Raw genomic sequence first — 19,776 nt, 5'->3', positions numbered from 1 at the left:
GACATTCAGCGTCTTGCTCATCGCTTCACAGATCAGGCAGTGGAACAAAACAAGCTGCCTAGACGCATTGGTGCTACTACTACTACTACTCCTGCTATTCCCAGTGACAACAAGAGAAGGTGGGATGGAACCTTCAGCAAGGGTTCAACTTCAGTTCAGTCTCAGGCACGGCAGCAAAAGATTGATGACTATCAGAGCACTGGTCAGCAATCTTCTGGTAGTCAAGGGTTGTAACCTCGTCTTAGTTGGTCAGACATTCTCCATCAACCTCATTCCCTAGTCTTGGATAGTTTTGACATCGTCATTGGGATGGATTGGTTATCCCAACAGCAAGCGGAGATCCTATGCAAAGAGAAGATTGTTTGTATTCCCCGTTCTGGTCAAGAACCTCTTGAAGTTCAAGGCGACAAGAGTGATGCAGTGGTTGGCATTATCTCTTTCTTGAAGGCTCAGAAATGTTTACGAAAGGGGCATACTGCCATTTTGGCACTTGTTACTGATGCATCGACAAAGGAGAAAAGAATAGAGGATATTCCAGTTGTACGCGAATTTCCTCAAGTGTTTCCTGAAGATTTACCAGGTCTACCGCCTCATTGTCAAGTCGAATTTCAAGTTGAGCTAGCTCCAGGAGCGGCGCCTATAGCTCGCGCACCGTATCGATTAGCTCCAACGGAATTGGAAGAACTGTCTAAGCAACTACAAGAGCTCTTGGAAAAGGGCTTTATTCGTCCAAGCTCATCGCCTTGGGGAGCTCCAGCACTTTTCGTGAAAAAGAAGGATGGCACTTTCAGGATGTGCATCGACTACCGTGAACAGAACAAGGTCACAGTGAAGAACCGTTATCCTCTTCCACGCATTGACGACTTATTCGACCAGTTGCAAGGGTCGAGTTACTACTCCAAGATCGATTTAAGGTCAGGGTATCATCAGCTGAGAGTCCGGATGAGGACGTCTCCAAGACAGCATTCAGAACTCGCTACGGTCACTACGAGTTTCTAGTCATGCCTTTCGGGCTTACGAACGCGCCTGCAGTTTTCATGGATCTTATGAACAGGGTGTGCAAACCCTATCTTGACAAGTTCGTCATTGTCTTCATCGACGACATTCTGATCTACTCCAAGAGTCAGGAGGAACACGAGCAGCATTTACGTCTTATCTTGGAACTTCTTCGAAAGGAACAATTGTACGCCAAGTTTTCAAAATGTGACTTCTGGCTTCGTGAAGTCCATTTCTTAGGCCATGTGGTGAACAGGGATGGGATTCATGTCGATCCATCCAAGGTAGATTCGATACGGAACTGGCCTGCACCGCGTACACCAACAGAAATACGCCAATTCTTGGGTTTGGCAGGATGCTATAGACGATTCATCAAAGACTTTTCTAAGATCGCACAGCCGCTTACGCTACTGACACAGAAAGGTGTCACCTACCGTTGGGGAGATTCCCAGGAAACCGCTTTCCAGTACCTAAAGGATAGGCTTTGCAGCGCACCTATTCTCTCATTGCCAGAGGGCATGGATGATTTTATGGTCTATTGTGACGCGTCGATACAGAGACTTGGTTGTGTATTGATGCAGCGGGATAAGGTTATTGCTTACGCTTCTCGTCAACTCAAAATTCATGAACGGAATTACACGACACACGATTTAGAGCTGGGAGCTGTTGTTTTCGCGCTTAAGATATGGCGACACTACCTGTACGGTACCAAGTGCACTATTTACACCGATCACAGGAGTCTCGAGCATATCTTCAAGCAGAAGGAATTGAATATGCGTCAGCGAAGATGGGTTGAACTTTTAAATGATTACGAATGCACCATCAAGTACCATCCAGGCAAAGCCAATGTTGTGGCTGACGCTCTCAGTCGAAAAGACACTCTACCTAGGCGTGTACGAGCTTTGCAGCTCACCATTCAGTCTAGTCTTCCTGCACAGATACGAGATGCTCAGGTGGAAGCATTGAAACCAGAAAACGTAAAGGTTGAAGCTTTACGCGGCTCAAGGCAACGATTAGAACAAAAGGGAGACGACGCCTACTATGTAACAGGGCGTATTTGGGTACCACTATATGGCGGTTTACGAGAACTTGTGATGGATGAAGCTCACAAGTCTCGCTACTCGGTACATCCAGGTTCGGATAAAATGTATCACGACATCAGAACTACATATTGGTGGCCTAGCATGAAGGCCCACATAGCAACTTACGTCGGCAAATGTTTGACGTGTGCAAAAGTCAAAATGGAGTATCAGAAACCAGCGGGCCTACTTCAACAACCCAAGATACCGCAATGGAAATGGGAAGAAATTTCCATGGATTTTGTTACAGGCCTACCCAGATCCCAACGTGGGAATGACACCATACGGCTGATCGTGGATCGACTCACTAAGTCTGCACACTTCCTGGCTATAAAGGAAACGGATAAGTTCTCCACTCTCGCAGACATCTATCTTTTTTTTGGGTAAAGGGTTACCCCGGTGAAATTTTATATCAACCAACAAAATAAAACAGGGTGCATCAAGAAGCCGATACACACTACTAGACTTGGCATACCAAGACTAGGACACCAACAACAAAAACAACCCGACACAAGTCACAACCAAAACAATCACAACTACACTACGGAAAGAAAACACAGCCCGACAAACAAAAAAACATAGACTAAGGAGTTGAACGCCTAGCCCGGATCTTTGTCTTCATCACTTGGAAGCAACTTCCACTTCTCTTGAATGCTTTGATTGTGCGAACCACCCTTAAAGTTGAACCCCATCAATCGAAGCCGAACCGTATTCTTGATTTTGTCACACACCGTATTAACACTGGCCACTTTGTTAGAGAATAAGCACTCGTTCCTTTCATGCCAAATAACATATGCCGCCGCCGCAATGACTAACTTACAAACAATATGTTCCGTCTTCCTTGAATTAGCCCTATGATCCATCTAGTTCATAATCGACTGCCACGAGCCATTAACTTCCCCCATGTTTATCAAACCTCGAACATTATTCCAAACTTGAGACGCAAACGAACAACTGAAGAACAAATGGTCTCTGGAATCCCGATCATGCTTACATAGAGGACAGCACATAAGTCTTAGATTATAATCGCTACCCGCTTCCCAGCTTGCTAATCGATCCTGTGTCTTGAGCTTATTTTTAATTACCAACCAAAGATGGAACGAGTGTCTTGGAATACATTGACTAAACCAAACCCCATTCACCCAAGAGACCGGTTGTTCCCGATGCCGTGTATTATGCCACACCTCCATCGAACCAAAGGGACGAGTATTTTCCTCCAAATCTTTCCAGATTGTTTTATCATCCAGATTCTGCATCAACCTTGGAGCATTTAAGCCTATCAAGACCGGGTAAACATCATACCACGCCGACGGCCACTTCCACTGACCGTGCTCATCAACAAGGTCCGAAACAGACGAATTGATATTAAAACCCGCATTAGCAAAGGACCTCGGCGAAATAAAAGAGTTAAGCGGACTGAGCTGGCACCAATTGTCACTCCAAGCGTTTATTTGAGAGCCACTCCTAACGATCTTCCATATGAACGGGCGAACCACATTCCGGATAGGCAGGATTTTCCGCCACCCCCAGCTTATACTACCCCGGGGTTGGATGTCCCAAACGCTTCTACCCTTTAATTTATGAAGATGGATCCACTGAACCCAAAGGGATTTCCTATCCGTAATAATACTCCAGAGATGGTTAGTCATAAGAGCCTTATTCACATCCGAAATACTCCTAATTCCCAATCCCCCTTCATCCTTCGGTAAACAAACATCGGACCAAGCCACCTTCGCTTTCACTCGACCTTGGGTGTGGGCATTCCATAAGAACCGACGCATCAGCCTCTCCAAATCGTTTATAACTCTGGCCGGAATAATAAAGACGGATGCCCAATAGATGTGCATAGCTGATAACACCGAGTTAATAAGTTGCAGTCTACCCGCAAAAGATAACGATTTGTTTATCCAACTATCAATCCTCTTCTCCATTCGTTCAACAAGAGGTTTACAATCTTTAAACATCAGCTTTGTGGTAATGAGCGGCACCCCCAAATAACGAACCGGAAGGTTCCCCTCCCGAAATGGCATAATATGAAGGATCTCGCGTTTCACACTTAACGGCACATTGCAAAAATAGGCTGTACTTTTAGCAGGACTTGGTACCAAACCTGAAACTTTCGTGAACTTCTCAAGACCATCCCGCACCTTCTTGACCGAGAATAAATCAGCATGAACAAAAATGAATAGATCATCCGCAAACGAAACATTAAGGATCCTTTGCTTCACACACTGAGCATGGAACTTGAAAGCAGAACTAGAACTGGCCCCATGCTGAAGCAATAACGAAAGGACCTCCATAACTAGCGTGAAGAGATATGGCGACATAGGGTCTCCTTGCCTCAAACCCCTTCTACCACTAAAATAGCCATGCAAATTCCCATTAATACTTATAGAATACAATGCTGTAGAGACACAGTTCATAATCCAAGTAACCATCTTCGAGTGAAATCCAAACCCTTTGAGAACATCCTCCAGAAACGACCAGCTAACAGTGTCATAGGCTTTTTGGATGTCAATCTTAAAAGCACATCTAGCGGGGCCCCGGTTTAAATGGTAATTATGCATTAGCTCCTGGGTCAGAAGGATATTATCAGAAATCTTTCTACCCGGAACAAACGCTGACTGATTAATGCTAACCAACTCCCCCAAACTTCCCTTTATTCTATCCGTAATTATCTTGCTAATACACTTATACAAGACATTACAGCACGAAATGGGCCGATAATCCATGACCGAATCTGGAGTGTCCACTTTAGGAATAAGAGCAAGGATAGTGTGATTTAATTGCTTTAAAAGCTTACCATTAGCAAAGAAACCTAAAATAGCATTCGAAACTTCTGTGCCCACAATATCCCAAGCATTTTTGAAGAACGCAGATGTGTAACCATCTGGACCCGGGGCTTTGTTCTCACGTATACTAAACATTGCCTTCTTTATCTCCTCACGAGTAACTTGTCGAACCATATTTTCCGCAACATCCGTAGCCAACACATTCCGAAACACCTCCATGTTGAGCTTAGAAACTCGATCCTCAGAACCCAGAAATTTTTCATAGTGATCAACAAGAGCATTCGGGACATCATTACCATCATAACGATTACCAGCAACATCCCTAATAGACTGGATTTTGCTTCTAGCATTCCTACATTTCACCATATTATGGAAGAAAGATGTATTAGAATCCCCCGCACATAACCATTCAACCTTCGCCTTTTGCTTTAAAAAACATTCTTCATCGTATGACGCGATTCTGAAATCATTAAGGCATTCTGCTTCCATAGTTCTAAGCTCAAGATCAAGCGGATTGGCATCAATCAGCTCATGAAGCCCATCGAGCTTCTTCCGCAACTCCGAAACTTTATCATGCAAGTTCCCCTGCTTGGACAGAATTTTCCGCATCAACGGCTTCAAATTCCGGAGCTTTTGAGTCACCGAGAACATAGTAAAGCCGTGAATGCTCCGCTTCCATTCCTGCTCTACATACAAAATGAACTCCGGCTTTGATGTAATAAAGTTAGGAAATTTAAAGGGTTTCGGCCGAACCCTCACTTTGGTAAACATCTTTAGGATGCACGGCGTGTGATCAGAGACCCGAAACGGGTGGTAAAACACAAACGCTTCAGGGTACAACTCTAAGTACTTCATGTTTCCCATAACCCGGTCTATCTTTTTCAGCAACCCAACACCATTTTTAGGCTTTTGACTCCAAGTATAATGAAGACCATGACCCCTAATATCCAGAAGCTCTGTAAATTGAACGCATTCATGAAACTCACGCATTCCAATCGAGCAGGAGGAAGGACCATATAGCGAATCATTAAAATGCAAGGCAACGTTAAAATCCCCCATAACAACCCAAGGCTTATCATGACACAAGGCTTTATGCTTGCAAAGATTATCCCACAAAGCTCTTCTTTCCTGATACGTATTTTTAGCATAAACAAACGAGCAAAAGAATGATTTATTTTCACGCTTATGCCGTATTTGGGTATGAATAATTTGGTCCAACTGAGACAAAACCATAAGATCAACCACATCCTCATTCCAACCCAAGATAATTCTAGTACCCCGATCACACAACGCACCATTAGATGTCCAAGCCCAAGACCTGAAAACGGTCTTACAAACCTTGTCAAGGTTCGTTATATGCACATGAGACTCAAGAAGACCACAAACAGCTAAGTTATTTTCCGAAATAATATTACGAACCTCCATTTGTTTCAGGGGCCGGTTCAAGCCCCTAACATTCCACGAAGCTATACTATCCATTCAAACCGTTTAGACCGGGAGTGCTTGCCCCCTCAGAACCTTTACGCTGGTCATGCTTCATGAAGCTAGACATTTCCGTTGGTAACTTCTCTACTACCTCTTCTACGGGTTGGGTATATTCCCCATTCCCTTCCTTCATATTCGTTCTTTCCTCCTTATCAATCCCAACCCCATCAACTACAAATTCCCCATCCTCCATAGCCAACACGTCAAATGGGTTCCTGGTCTTGACATGATCAGAACTCTTACCCTCGGTTCCTACCTCCCTCGAATTCGACTTGTTCGCTCCCACTTTATTAACCTCCGGATTATCAATTTTTGTACCCGAAGTACTGGCACCCATATTAACTCCCTTCGGTCTGTAAACGAATTTCTGTTTCTGCTTCCTTGGCATCACTCCAAATCTTGCCGTTCTCCTTTTATCAGTAACAAATCCATCCTCATCCACCACAACTTGCTTCTCTTTCTTATTATTCACGTTTTTAGGACATGTCTGATCATTATGACCAAAGACACAACAGACCGAGCAACGTTGAGGTTTCCATTCATATTCAACTTTGATTCGTTCAGTGACATAACCTTCCTCATCCAGCTTGGGAATAGCAACAGTGACATATTCCTTAATATCAGAATCCGCATTAATCTCAATTAAAGCCCTGGCGAAACTACTCCGACCCCAGTTATCAAAACACATGTCAGCGGTATACCCATCAAGCCTCTTAGGTGACCCTAGTTTAGACGCTAACAAGCTCAACCCGTCATCCGTATACACCGCTATGGGAACATTGTGCAGTTTAACCCAGACAGGGACTGTCTTAATACCCTCCTTCCTAAGGCTGACCGAAGGGGTCCAAACATTCAGAAACAAAGGCACTTTCCTAATCAACCACGGACCATTCTCTAACACTTTAGACATACCCTCCTTAGTATCAAATTTGAAGAAAAAGAATCCTTCCGAGTTCATCATAATTTTCGAAAACCCATGCCTAGCCCAAACATTTTTAGCGTAATATTCCACCACAGGAAACGGAAGGCGATTACCCAAGAAGTAACCATACAAAACATTCTCAAATTTATCTTGTACCTTCCGAATTACCTCACGTGGTATGACTACATCAGCATCTTGACAAGTTTCCGTCGTTTCCATCCACCTGAAGTTAACTTCCCTCTTCGTATGAACATTGTTCTTTACCTTATCTGCATAGGAGTTAAAACTTGACCTAAAGGCATTCATATCGTCCCTACTGTCCTCATTCCTCCCCTCCGATTGAACAGGAACAGTAACTTTTTCAAGCTCATCAATTATATTGATCACATTTGTACTACCACGACGAGGTAGTATAGGGTTGCCATCAATATTTATTGTCTTAGCAAACAAAGTCGGCTTACCTCTAGGATCCGGAATCCCCACACCCTTCGGCTCACTAGTACGAATGAAGACATCCCCATGCAAACGTTCAGAGAATGATTGAAACCCTAGATCCTCTAACCCCGGGTCACGATTTCTCTCCATGACTTCAGCCGCCAAAGAAAATCACATGCACACGTAAACCCACTTCAGCCGATAAACAAAGAAACAATCACTCAAAACCCTAATCGGACGATCACAACACAGTAGCCGAATCAATGCCTTGATGAAACAGAACGTAACAGCAAAACAAGAACCCTAGTCCGCCCCCCAATTCTAAAACAAGAACGAAATCCAAACAACAGAATCAAGAAAAATAACCCGAGCAATTTGGCCGTAAACCCTAGCAAGAAAAACAAGAAACGAACAACCCTAAACCTGATTTCAAAAGATTAGAAACCACGGTAGAAGTCTAGAAACCTTACTCAGAAGGATCGACAACACCACAATTGCTAACCCAGATCTATCAAGAATAAGATTAGATGAACAAGAAGCTAGGGTTTCACAGGAGTCGCCAAAATCGCCCAGAGCCAGTTCAATTTCCGCAGACATCTATCTTAAAGAAGTTGTATCGAGGCACGGGGTGCCCACCTCTATTATTTCAGATCGGGATGCACGATTCACTTCAGAACTATGGCAAGCGATGCACAAAGCCTTTTGGCTCACGATTAGACATGAGCACAGCATATCATCCTCAGACGGATGGGCAGTTTGAGCGAACGATCCAAACTCTTAAAGACATGCTTCGGGCATGTGTTATTGATTTCGGCAACGGCTGGGAAAAGCATCTCCCTTTGGTGGAGTTCTCATACAATAACAGCTATCACACCAGCATACAAGCCGCTCCATTCGAGGCATTGTACGGACGTAAATGCCGGTCACCTCTCTGTTGGGCAGAGGTGGGGGATAGTCAGATCACGGGTCCAGAGATTGTAGTGGACGCCACGGAAAAGATTTCACAGATACGACAACGCATGGCGGCAGCACGCGACCGTCAGAAAGCCTACGCGGACAAGCGTAGGAAGCCTTTGGAATTTCAGGTCGGGGACCAGGTTTTACTTAAAGCCTCACCCTGGAAGGGTGTGGTTCGTTTTGGCAAAAGAGGCAAACTAAATCCGCGGTATGTCGGACCGTTCGAGATCATAGAGAAAATAGGCAAAGTGGCCTACAAGCTAGATCTACCAGCTGAACTCGGTGCAGTTCACAATGTATTTTACGTGTCGAATCTGAAGAAGTGCCTGTCAGATGAGACCCTCATAGTTCCTTTTAAGGAACTCACTATCGACGAGCGGTTGCAGTTCGTCGAGGAGCCAGTTGAAATCACGGACCGGGATGTTAAGGTCCTCAAAAGCAAGAGAATCCCTCTTGTTCGAGTTCGTTGGAACTCCCGACGTGGCCCAGAGTACACCTGGGAACGCGAAGATTAGATGACAGAAAAGTACCCCCAGTTATTCGAAACCAATGCAACTACTACTGAGGCTGAAGCTACTACAGCAGAATTTCGGGACGAAATTCCAAATCAACGGGGGGATGATGTGACACCCCAGGAAAATCAATAAACGATACAACTTACCTATCTTCCTCAGTAACCGCATGCTAAATTTCTGGACGAAATTTCTTTTAAGTTGGGGATAATGTGACAACTCGAATTTCCAAGATTTCTATTTCGCATTTATTGCACGTTCATTTTGTGACAACTCGAATTTCCAAGATTTCCATCTTCGCATTAATTGCACGTTAATTGTTTTAGTTGTTTGTTTACACGACTTGTTTGTTTGTACACGCTTGTAATACGTACACGTTTGTAATACGTTAAACTGTATTGTGATTGTTATGATATGTTTTGTGTGCATTATTATGTGTAGGTCAATGTTATGTTTTGTAATATTTGGATGTTTTATATAAAAAAAATGAATGAAGTCTCTAAGGTCAAACACTCACACACACCTCATGGAAACACATCTCTCACGAAAACATTAATTAAGGGGCCAACGAAAACAATATATGGGCCTCGACCCAGTAGCGATCGGATAAGGGTTTTGTTTTAAACTATGCACGAAGTCGATAACTTACAAAAAAAAAAAAACCCTAACCGCCTCTCACATCCTCTCTCGTTTTCCTTTGAAACCGACGGCTGCCCTTATCTCATTCGAAGTTTGGTTCCCTGAATTGATCATCCTTATTCGGTTAGTGGATTATAAATGCTTGTGATTATTTGTTGATATTATGATGTGTAGGTTGGATAACTTGTATGGATTTAATATATATGCAAAAAGGATTATATGATGATGAGCATGTGAATTGTTGTGTATGATCATTGGTTAGAATTGTTGGCTAGATCAAGTGTGGTCCAATCAACAAAAACGAGGCACACAACACAAGAAATTATAGCCATAGTTGGTTGTGCAGTGCATGTGCTCCTTAGTAATTGTCGGCCATAATAATAATATTATAAAGTATGTATAGTCTTGTTTAGTTGTACACCCCAACAACTTATAAATGGCGGCTACTGTATTGGTGCACATGATTAGGCATGTGATATAGGTAGATAAATATGCAAAAGTTTGGTCCAATGACACCATGTGGTGGTCATAAAAATGCCGCCCACCATATTCAGTAATACACTTGATGTGTTAATACACTTGATGTGTTAGTTGATATGTATTTTTAATAGGAGTCATATTACTTGAACAAATTGAATGCCATTGGTTGAATAAGTGGCTAGTGGAAAAATTGGTCCAATCAAATTGATAACATTATTTTACTAATTAGTTTGTGCATGTGGAAAGTGGCGGTTAGCATCAGGTCTAGGGATGTAGGGTTCAAGGTCAAATTTCAGTAGTGCATGAAGTCATGGGGGATTGGGGCGGCCAACTAATCTGATTGGTGGGATGGACGACCCAATCAGGGCCATTGGCATTTATTTGATGTGTATTAGTTTCGAGTTACCTGATATATATTAGTCCGAGTTTTGCTCACACATAACACAAGTCCGAGGTTTATAACCATGCCTTTGTCCGAGTTCTTTTGGTGAGTCTTGGTCCGACCTTTCATTTATCCTTATGTTCGAGTTTTGTAGACACATGTAGTCCGAGTTTCATGGCTTTAAAACCCCTCACACTTTGTCCGAATTTTGTAATGTAATGTTGTTTGAGTTCTATGCTTATAAAAGTTGAATTTGTTATAAAAGTTGATGTGACCAACTGTTATGTCTGTAAGGTAGATAACGCCGTTAAATATGTCGACTGTGCTACGTATGTAAAGTATATGAATCCCTGCTAAGTCTAGTTGACTAACCCTGTTAACTGTTAAGTGTTAACTGTGTTCTATTCTGCATGATACGATACCGTATGTTACTGTAATTGTTGTGTATTATTGTATGAATGTGCAAGCCATGTCAGGTCGGTATGTAATCAATTATCACACAGAGTCAATTGAACACCAAGACTTGTAACCCTAATTGATCTAAAACACTTACGTCAAATCATGTGCAATGTACTTAGGTCGTGTGTGACGGACTAGACGTTTGATAAACCCTAGAGCATAGCATACCGAGCAAACCAAGGTGAGTTCACACAGCCAAGGCATGGGTTCCCAGGGTGGGAATGGGTTGGATGATTGTTTGTGCATGCTTAAATGATACTTGTCGAACTGCCTTCGCACACACCCTGGTTGGTAAAGACTATGGTCGCGAACGAACTACTCAACTGCCTTCGCACACACCCTGGTCGGTAAAGACTATGGTCGCGAACTGATCAATTGCCTTCGCACACACCCTGGTCGGTAAAGACTACGGTCGCGAACTAACGAACCTAATCTTCGCACACATGCCTGGGAGGCCGCGATGGAAACTAATACGATACACGACATAATGAACGAACATACTACTACTCACACTGTACTATTACTGAATTGTTAACTGTGAACTCGCTCAACTAGTTTGTTGATCCTCTGTTACATGCCTTGCAGGTCGTTAGATGCTTATGGAGCTTGCACAGGGAGGAGCAGGTCGTTGTGGAGCATGGATTATGTTTTGAAACTTATTGAACTTATGTAACTTATTTTGGGTTTTCATTATTATGCTTCCGCTAGTTAAATTATGTTTTGTTGGAACATCAATCGTATTGAATAATTGGTTTACATTTATTATACTTGACTTTAATTACATGTTCGATATGATTGGTGGCTTGATCCTGGTCAGTCACGCCTCCAAGCGGTGGTACTCCGCGTGTGGATTTTGGGGGTGTGATTGGTGGCTTTAATTATGGCGGTTTACGCGAGCTTGTAATGGATGAAGCTCACAAGTCTCGCTATTCGGTACATCCAGGGGCGGATAAAATGTACCACGACATCAGCACTACTTATTGGTGGCCTAGTATGAAGGCTCACATCGCTACGTACGTTGGAAAATGCTTAACCTGTGCGAGAGTCAAGGTTGAATATCAGAAACCAGCTGGTCTACTTCAGCAGCCCAAGATACCGCAGTGGAAATGGGAAGAAATTTCCATGGATTTTGTTACGGGCTTACCTAGATCCCAGCGTGGGAATGACACTATTTGGGTGATCGTTGATCGACTCACAAAGTCTGCTCACTTCTTGGCTATCAAAGAAACGGATAAGTTTTCTACTTTAGCAGACATTTACTTGAAAGAAGTTGTTTCGAGGCACGGAGTGCCCACCTCTATTATTTCGGATCGCGATGCACGATTCACGTCAGAGCTTTGGCAAGCGATGCACAAATCCTTCGGCTCACGATTAGACATGAGCACAGCATATCATCCTCAGACGGATGGGCAGTCTGAGCGAACTATCCAAACTTTAGAAGACATGCTTCGAGCGTGTGTCATCGATTTCGGCAACGGCTGGGAAAAACACCTCCCTTTAGTGGAGTTTTCATACAATAACAGCTATCATACCAGCATTCAAGCCGCTCCATTTGAGGCATTGTACGGACGTAAATGCCGGTCACCTCTCTGTTGGGCAGAGGTGGGGGATAGTCAAATTACGGGTCCAGAGATTGTAGTGGACGCCACAGAAAAGATAGCACAGATACGACAACGCATGGCGGCAGCACGCGACCGTCAGAAAGCCTACGCAGATAAGCGTAAGAAGCCACTGGAATTTCAGGTCGGGGACCGGGTGTTACTTAAAGTCTCACCCTGGAAGGGTGTGGTTCGATTTGGTAAACGAGGCAAACTAAATCCACGGTATGTTGGACCGTTCGAAATCACTGAAGGAATAGGCCCAGTAGCCTACCGATTGAACATACCAGCTGAACTCGGGGCAGTTCACAATGTATTTCACGTGTCGAATCTGAAGAAATGCCTATCAGATGAGACCCTCACAGTTCCTTTAAGGAACTCACTATCGACGAGCGGTTGCAGTTCGTCGAGGAGCCAGTTAAAATCACGGACCGGGATGTAAGGTCCTCAAACACAAGAGAATCCCTCTTGTTCGAGTTCGTTGGAACTCCCGACGTGGCCCAGAGTACACCTGGGAACGCGAAGACCAGATGACAGAAAAGTACCCCCAGTTATTCGAAACCAATGCAACCACTACTGAGGCCGAAGCTACTACTACCGAATTTCGGGACGAAATTCCAAATCAACGGGGGGATGATGTGACACCCCAGGGAAACCAGTGAACGATATAACTTACCTAGCTTCCTCAGTGAGTGCGTACCAAATTTCGGGACGAAATTTCTTTTAAGTTGGGGATAATGTGACAACTCGAATTTCCAAGATTTCCATCTTCGCATTAATTGCACGTTAATTGTTTTAGTTGTTTGTTTACACGACTTGTTTGTTTGTACACGCTTGTAATACGTACACGTTTGTAATACGTTAAACTGTATTGTGATTGTTATGATATGTTTTGTGTGCATTATTATGTGTAGGTCAATGTTATGTTTTGTAATATTTGGATGTTTTATATAAAAAAAATGAATGAAGTCTCTAAGGTCAAACACTCACACACACCTCATGGAAACACATCTCTCACGAAAACATTAATTAAGGGGCCAACGAAAACAATATATGGGCCTCGACCCAGTAGCGATCGGATAAGGGTTTTGTTTTAAACTATGCACGAAGTCGATAACTTACAAAAAAAAAAAAACCCTAACCGCCTCTCACATCCTCTCTCGTTTTCCTTTGAAACCGACGGCTGCCCTTATCTCATTCGAAGTTTGGTTCCCTGAATTGATCATCCTTATTCGGTTAGTGGATTATAAATGCTTGTGATTATTTGTTGATATTATGATGTGTAGGTTGGATAACTTGTATGGATTTAATATATATGCAAAAAGGATTATATGATGATGAGCATGTGAATTGTTGTGTATGATCATTGGTTAGAATTGTTGGCTAGATCAAGTGTGGTCCAATCAACAAAAACGAGGCACACAACACAAGAAATTATAGCCATAGTTGGTTGTGCAGTGCATGTGCTCCTTAGTAATTGTCGGCCATAATAATAATATTATAAAGTATGTATAGTCTTGTTTAGTTGTACACCCCAACAACTTATAAATGGCGGCTACTGTATTGGTGCACATGATTAGGCATGTGATATAGGTAGATAAATATGCAAAAGTTTGGTCCAATGACACCATGTGGTGGTCATAAAAATGCCGCCCACCATATTCAGTAATACACTTGATGTGTTAATACACTTGATGTGTTAGTTGATATGTATTTTTAATAGGAGTCATATTACTTGAACAAATTGAATGCCATTGGTTGAATAAGTGGCTAGTGGAAAAATTGGTCCAATCAAATTGATAACATTATTTTACTAATTAGTTTGTGCATGTGGAAAGTGGCGGTTAGCATCAGGTCTAGGGATGTAGGGTTCAAGGTCAAATTTCAGTAGTGCATGAAGTCATGGGGGATTGGGGCGGCCAACTAATCTGATTGGTGGGATGGACGACCCAATCAGGGCCATTGGCATTTATTTGATGTGTATTAGTTTCGAGTTACCTGATATATATTAGTCCGAGTTTTGCTCACACATAACACAAGTCCGAGGTTTATAACCATGCCTTTGTCCGAGTTCTTTTGGTGAGTCTTGGTCCGACCTTTCATTTATCCTTATGTTCGAGTTTTGTAGACACATGTAGTCCGAGTTTCATGGCTTTAAAACCCCTCACACTTTGTCCGAATTTTGTAATGTAATGTTGTTTGAGTTCTATGCTTATAAAAGTTGAATTTGTTATAAAAGTTGATGTGACCAACTGTTATGTCTGTAAGGTAGATAACGCCGTTAAATATGTCGACTGTGCTACGTATGTAAAGTATATGAATCCCTGCTAAGTCTAGTTGACTAACCCTGTTAACTGTTAAGTGTTAACTGTGTTCTATTCTGCATGATACGATACCGTATGTTACTGTAATTGTTGTGTATTATTGTATGAATGTGCAAGCCATGTCAGGTCGGTATGTAATCAATTATCACACAGAGTCAATTGAACACCAAGACTTGTAACCCTAATTGATCTAAAACACTTACGTCAAATCATGTGCAATGTACTTAGGTCGTGTGTGACGGACTAGACGTTTGATAAACCCTAGAGCATAGCATACCGAGCAAACCAAGGTGAGTTCACACAGCCAAGGCATGGGTTCCCAGGGTGGGAATGGGTTGGATGATTGTTTGTGCATGCTTAAATGATACTTGTCGAACTGCCTTCGCACACACCCTGGTTGGTAAAGACTATGGTCGCGAACGAACTACTCAACTGCCTTCGCACACACCCTGGTCGGTAAAGACTATGGTCGCGAACTGATCAATTGCCTTCGCACACACCCTGGTCGGTAAAGACTACGGTCGCGAACTAACGAACCTAATCTTCGCACACATGCCTGGGAGGCCGCGATGGAAACTAATACGATACACGACATAATGAACGAACATACTACTACTCACACTGTACTATTACTGAATTGTTAACTGTGAACTCGCTCAACTAGTTTGTTGATCCTCTGTTACATGCCTTGCAGGTCGTTAGATGCTTATGGAGCTTGCACAGGGAGGAGCAGGTCGTTGTGGAGCATGGATTATGTTTTGAAACTTATTGAACTTATGTAACTTATTTTGGGTTTTCATTATTATGCTTCCGCTAGTTAAATTATGTTTTGTTGGAACATCAATCGTATTGAATAATTGGTTTACATTTATTATACTTGACTTTAATTACATGTTCGATATGATTGGTGGCTTGATCCTGGTCAGTCACGCCTCCAAGCGGTGGTACTCCGCGTGTGGATTTTGGGGGTGTGACACATTTATTGTTTAGTTATTTATTTGCACAATTAGTTGCTATGGAATTGTATACGCTTTGATGCAATGAATTGTATTGTGTGATTGTGCATGATTGTTTGTTAAATATTGAAAGACTTATCAAATGCATAAACTTGGTGGTGAAACTGTGAAATTGTTTGTGATGGTGCACTATTGTAAAACATAATAATAAAGGGTGTAAAGAGTTATTAGTGAAACCTAAATTATACTTAACCCTAATCCTTCACTAAACCTCACACCAAAAACCAAAGCACTGTATTCTCTAATCCCCTAGCAATCATCATCACCACCATCATTGGCACAAGACATTCATCACTTTTGATTCCTCTCTTTCTCTAGAATCCTTCAAGGTAATTGTTTAATACTTGTAAACCCTAATTGATAGTCTGATTGTATCAATTCTTGATTATTGTGAGACTTGTAAACCCTAGCTTTCATATGATGGTTTTGTGCTTTGATTGATGCTTGATTATTGTGTTATGATGATGATTGGTCGTGAAATCGTCTGTTTGTATGATGATGTTAATTGTTGAATTGATTTCTGACATGTAATGTACGAATTAGGGTTTCTCCATCGTGATAATGAGAAAACGTAACTGTTCTGTTCTATTTGATTCTGTGCAATGATCCATGAAATTCACGCATGATTGAATGTCTGAGTTTTGATTAAACCTCACATGGTCCGAAGTTTTGTATGGGAACTTGAAGTCCGAGTTTTAACCCATGAGATCTAGTCCGACTTTTGAATGATAAGGGAATATGTCCGATTTTTCTTTAACATGTTGATAGTGTCCGAATTTCATTAAGTGAGGGGATGTCCGACCTTTATTGTGTAAGTTGATGTCCGACTTCTTCGCTAGGAGTCTTGTCCGAGTTTTATGTAGATTATAATTCTCTAGTCCGACTTTTAAAGGAACAAGGGTGGTCCGAATTTCTTTAAGGGGGAAACCTTCATGTCCGACTTTTATGTGCATCACATAGTCCGACCTTTAAACATGGGGTGTGGTCCGAATTTGTGGCATGGGAACAAGGGGGTCCGACTTTTAACCCCATACCCCTTTGGTCCGAGTTTTGAACCCCCAAACCCTAACCCATGGTTCGACTTTTAACCCCCACGCCTTTTGTTGTCTGAGTTTTAATCCCTTGTTGCATGATCCGACTTTTAAACAGGGGAAGCCCCCCCCCCCCCAACACTTGTCTGAGTTTTAAGAAGAGTATGGCCCTGTCCTACTTGTGTGTGATTTAAATTGAAGCCAAGTTGTAAGATAAAAGCATGTTGATCTGTTAAGGAATGAATGATGAAATTAAAGTCAAACTCTGTTAAATTATTAAGCTCATTAACGATGTTAATATGTTAAGAATGTTAACGGTGGCCAATAGGTTAATATTCACGTTAGACTAAACTGTGAAGTTCAAGACGCAACGCATGAATTACGTGAAAACGATTAACTGTTTACGTGACGTATGATTCTATATATGATCGTATGATACTGAATGCAACTGTATGATCTTGCATGCGAGAACATTCTATGTGATATCATCATGTACACCATAAACACACAAAACACAGTTGCTTGAATATCAAGGATTTGTAAACCCTAAGTTGATGCAAACACTTACATCGTATCATGTGCAATGTATCCTAGGTCGTGTGTAACGGACTTAGACATTTTTTTTTGGGTAAAGGGTTACCCCGGTGATTCTATATATTCACAACCAAAAAGAAACAAGTGGAGTAGAGAGTCTACACCAGTTCTCTCATGAGACATGCCCCATGAGAGTAAAACCAGGAAACAAACCAAAAAAAAAATCAACAAAACCAGGTCAAACACACCTAGACACTCATCTAGACAAATAACAATATGCTATAAAGAACTAATTAGCCTCCATCATCTTTAGTTTCGGTTTCAATCTCCCAATCCCCAAGCAGCTTCCGCACCCTAGCGTTGTTCTTTAGCTTAGCTCCCATCAACTTGTATCTCACAGTTTTTAGAATAGTATCTTTTACCATTTCGGGTGGACGTAGTTGGTTTCTAAATAATCTAGCATTTCGCTCTTGCCAAATAGTATATGCAGCAGCCGCAACTAGAATCTTTGCAACATAAACCTCAACTCTCTTTGATCGAAGACGAGCACATAACCATTCGATGATATCCACCCATCTCGACCTCACGGCCGCCATACCCACTTTACCTCGAATCATATTCCAAACTTCATCTGAAAATTTACACTCAAAGAATAAATGATGATGAGAATCATAATTCTCATAGCACAATAAACAGCACATCATATTCATGTTTTTTCGCCTTGAAAGATCCCACTTCAGAATTCTGTCTTGAGTAAGAAGCTTTTGCTTCATAATCAGCAAACCAAGAAGCAATAACATACCGAGCAAACCAAGGTGAGTTCACACCCTTACTAAGGCATGGGATTCCCAGGGTTGGGAATGGGATTGAAGGAATAAGGTTGAATAGATTCATACTGACACTACCACTAGACTACCATACCAGCGTCCTCGGTTGTGCAGGACACATACGTAAACCTACGTATGCTTATACTACTTACTGTCCTCGGTTGTGCAGGACACATACGTAAACCTACGTATGCTTATACTACTTACTGTCCTCGGTTGTGCAGGACACATACGTAAACCTCACATATGCATATGCTTCTTACTGTCCTCGGTTGTGCAGGACCCCTACGTAAAATCTACGTATACTTATACTTACTACTATCCTCGGTTGTGAAGGATACTCACGTAAAACCTACGTGTATTTATACTTACTACTATCCTCGGTTGTGAAGGATACTTACGTAAACCTACGTAAAGCTTGTACGTACTACTATTCTCGGTTGTGAAGAACACTTATGATTACGAATAGTCTAGTGGTTATACAACATGGGAAGCCCCCATCAATAGAACATACTATCGGCCCAGTAGAGCCACATGTTACAAACAAACTTACTATTACACATTTACTTACTGTGAACTCGCTCAACTAGTTGTTGATCCTCTGTTACATGCCTTGCAGGTCGTTAGATACTTGGAGCTTGCACAAGGAGGAGCAGGTCGTTGTGGAGCATGGATCGTGGATGCCATGTTAAAACATTTAAACATTTGAACTTATGTTACACATTGGGTTTTAATACTTATGCTTCCGCTACACTTTGAAACTATGATTTCGTTTTGAACACCTATCGTATTGAATGATTGGTTTACATTTATTTTACTTGATATTTATTACATGTTCAATATGATTGGTGGCTTGATCCTGGTCAGTCACACTCCCAAGCGGTGATACTCCGCAGGTGGATTTTGGGGGTGTGACACAAGTTCTCTTGCATCAATCTTGATCTTCCAATCCATCTAGAATCAATCTAAGGTAAACGTTTAATGATTATTTGTTGTTAATCCTTGATTATGTGATTCATGCAAAACCCTAGTTCTACAAACAATGACTCTGTGTTTATTGAAAATCCTGATTGTTTTTGCAATGGTTTGTAAATAGTTGTGTAATCAAATGCCTGACAATAGGATGCCTGATACGTTAGAATTGTTTGATTGTTGATTAGATTACAGCTTTGCCAAAGTATGAAGATTAGGGTTTTGATCGTAGTCTGTAAATGTAACTGTTCCATTGATTCTGTAAAATGGTTTTGGAATTCACGCATGTTGAAAACTCGGAGTTAAGTGTCAGGGTTTTGTGAAGCCACAAGTCTG

General features: G+C 42.0%; 1 protein-coding gene across 1 annotated transcript; it reads right to left on the bottom strand.

Moving 5' to 3' along the window:
• Positions 1-17,934: 17,934 nt before the first annotated feature.
• On the bottom strand, positions 17,935-18,414 carry LOC110935407. The gene has a single exon (XM_022177793.1). It carries the CDS (start codon positions 18,412-18,414, stop codon positions 17,935-17,937), a length of 480 nt encoding a protein of 159 aa, XP_022033485.1.
• Positions 18,415-19,776: the final 1,362 nt, after the last annotated feature.

Source organism: Helianthus annuus, chromosome 1, assembly GCF_002127325.2.
Source record: "Helianthus annuus cultivar XRQ/B chromosome 1, HanXRQr2.0-SUNRISE, whole genome shotgun sequence".
NCBI lineage: Eukaryota > Viridiplantae > Streptophyta > Magnoliopsida > Asterales > Asteraceae > Helianthus > Helianthus annuus.
This window is presented reverse-complemented; position numbering and strand designations above follow the sequence as displayed.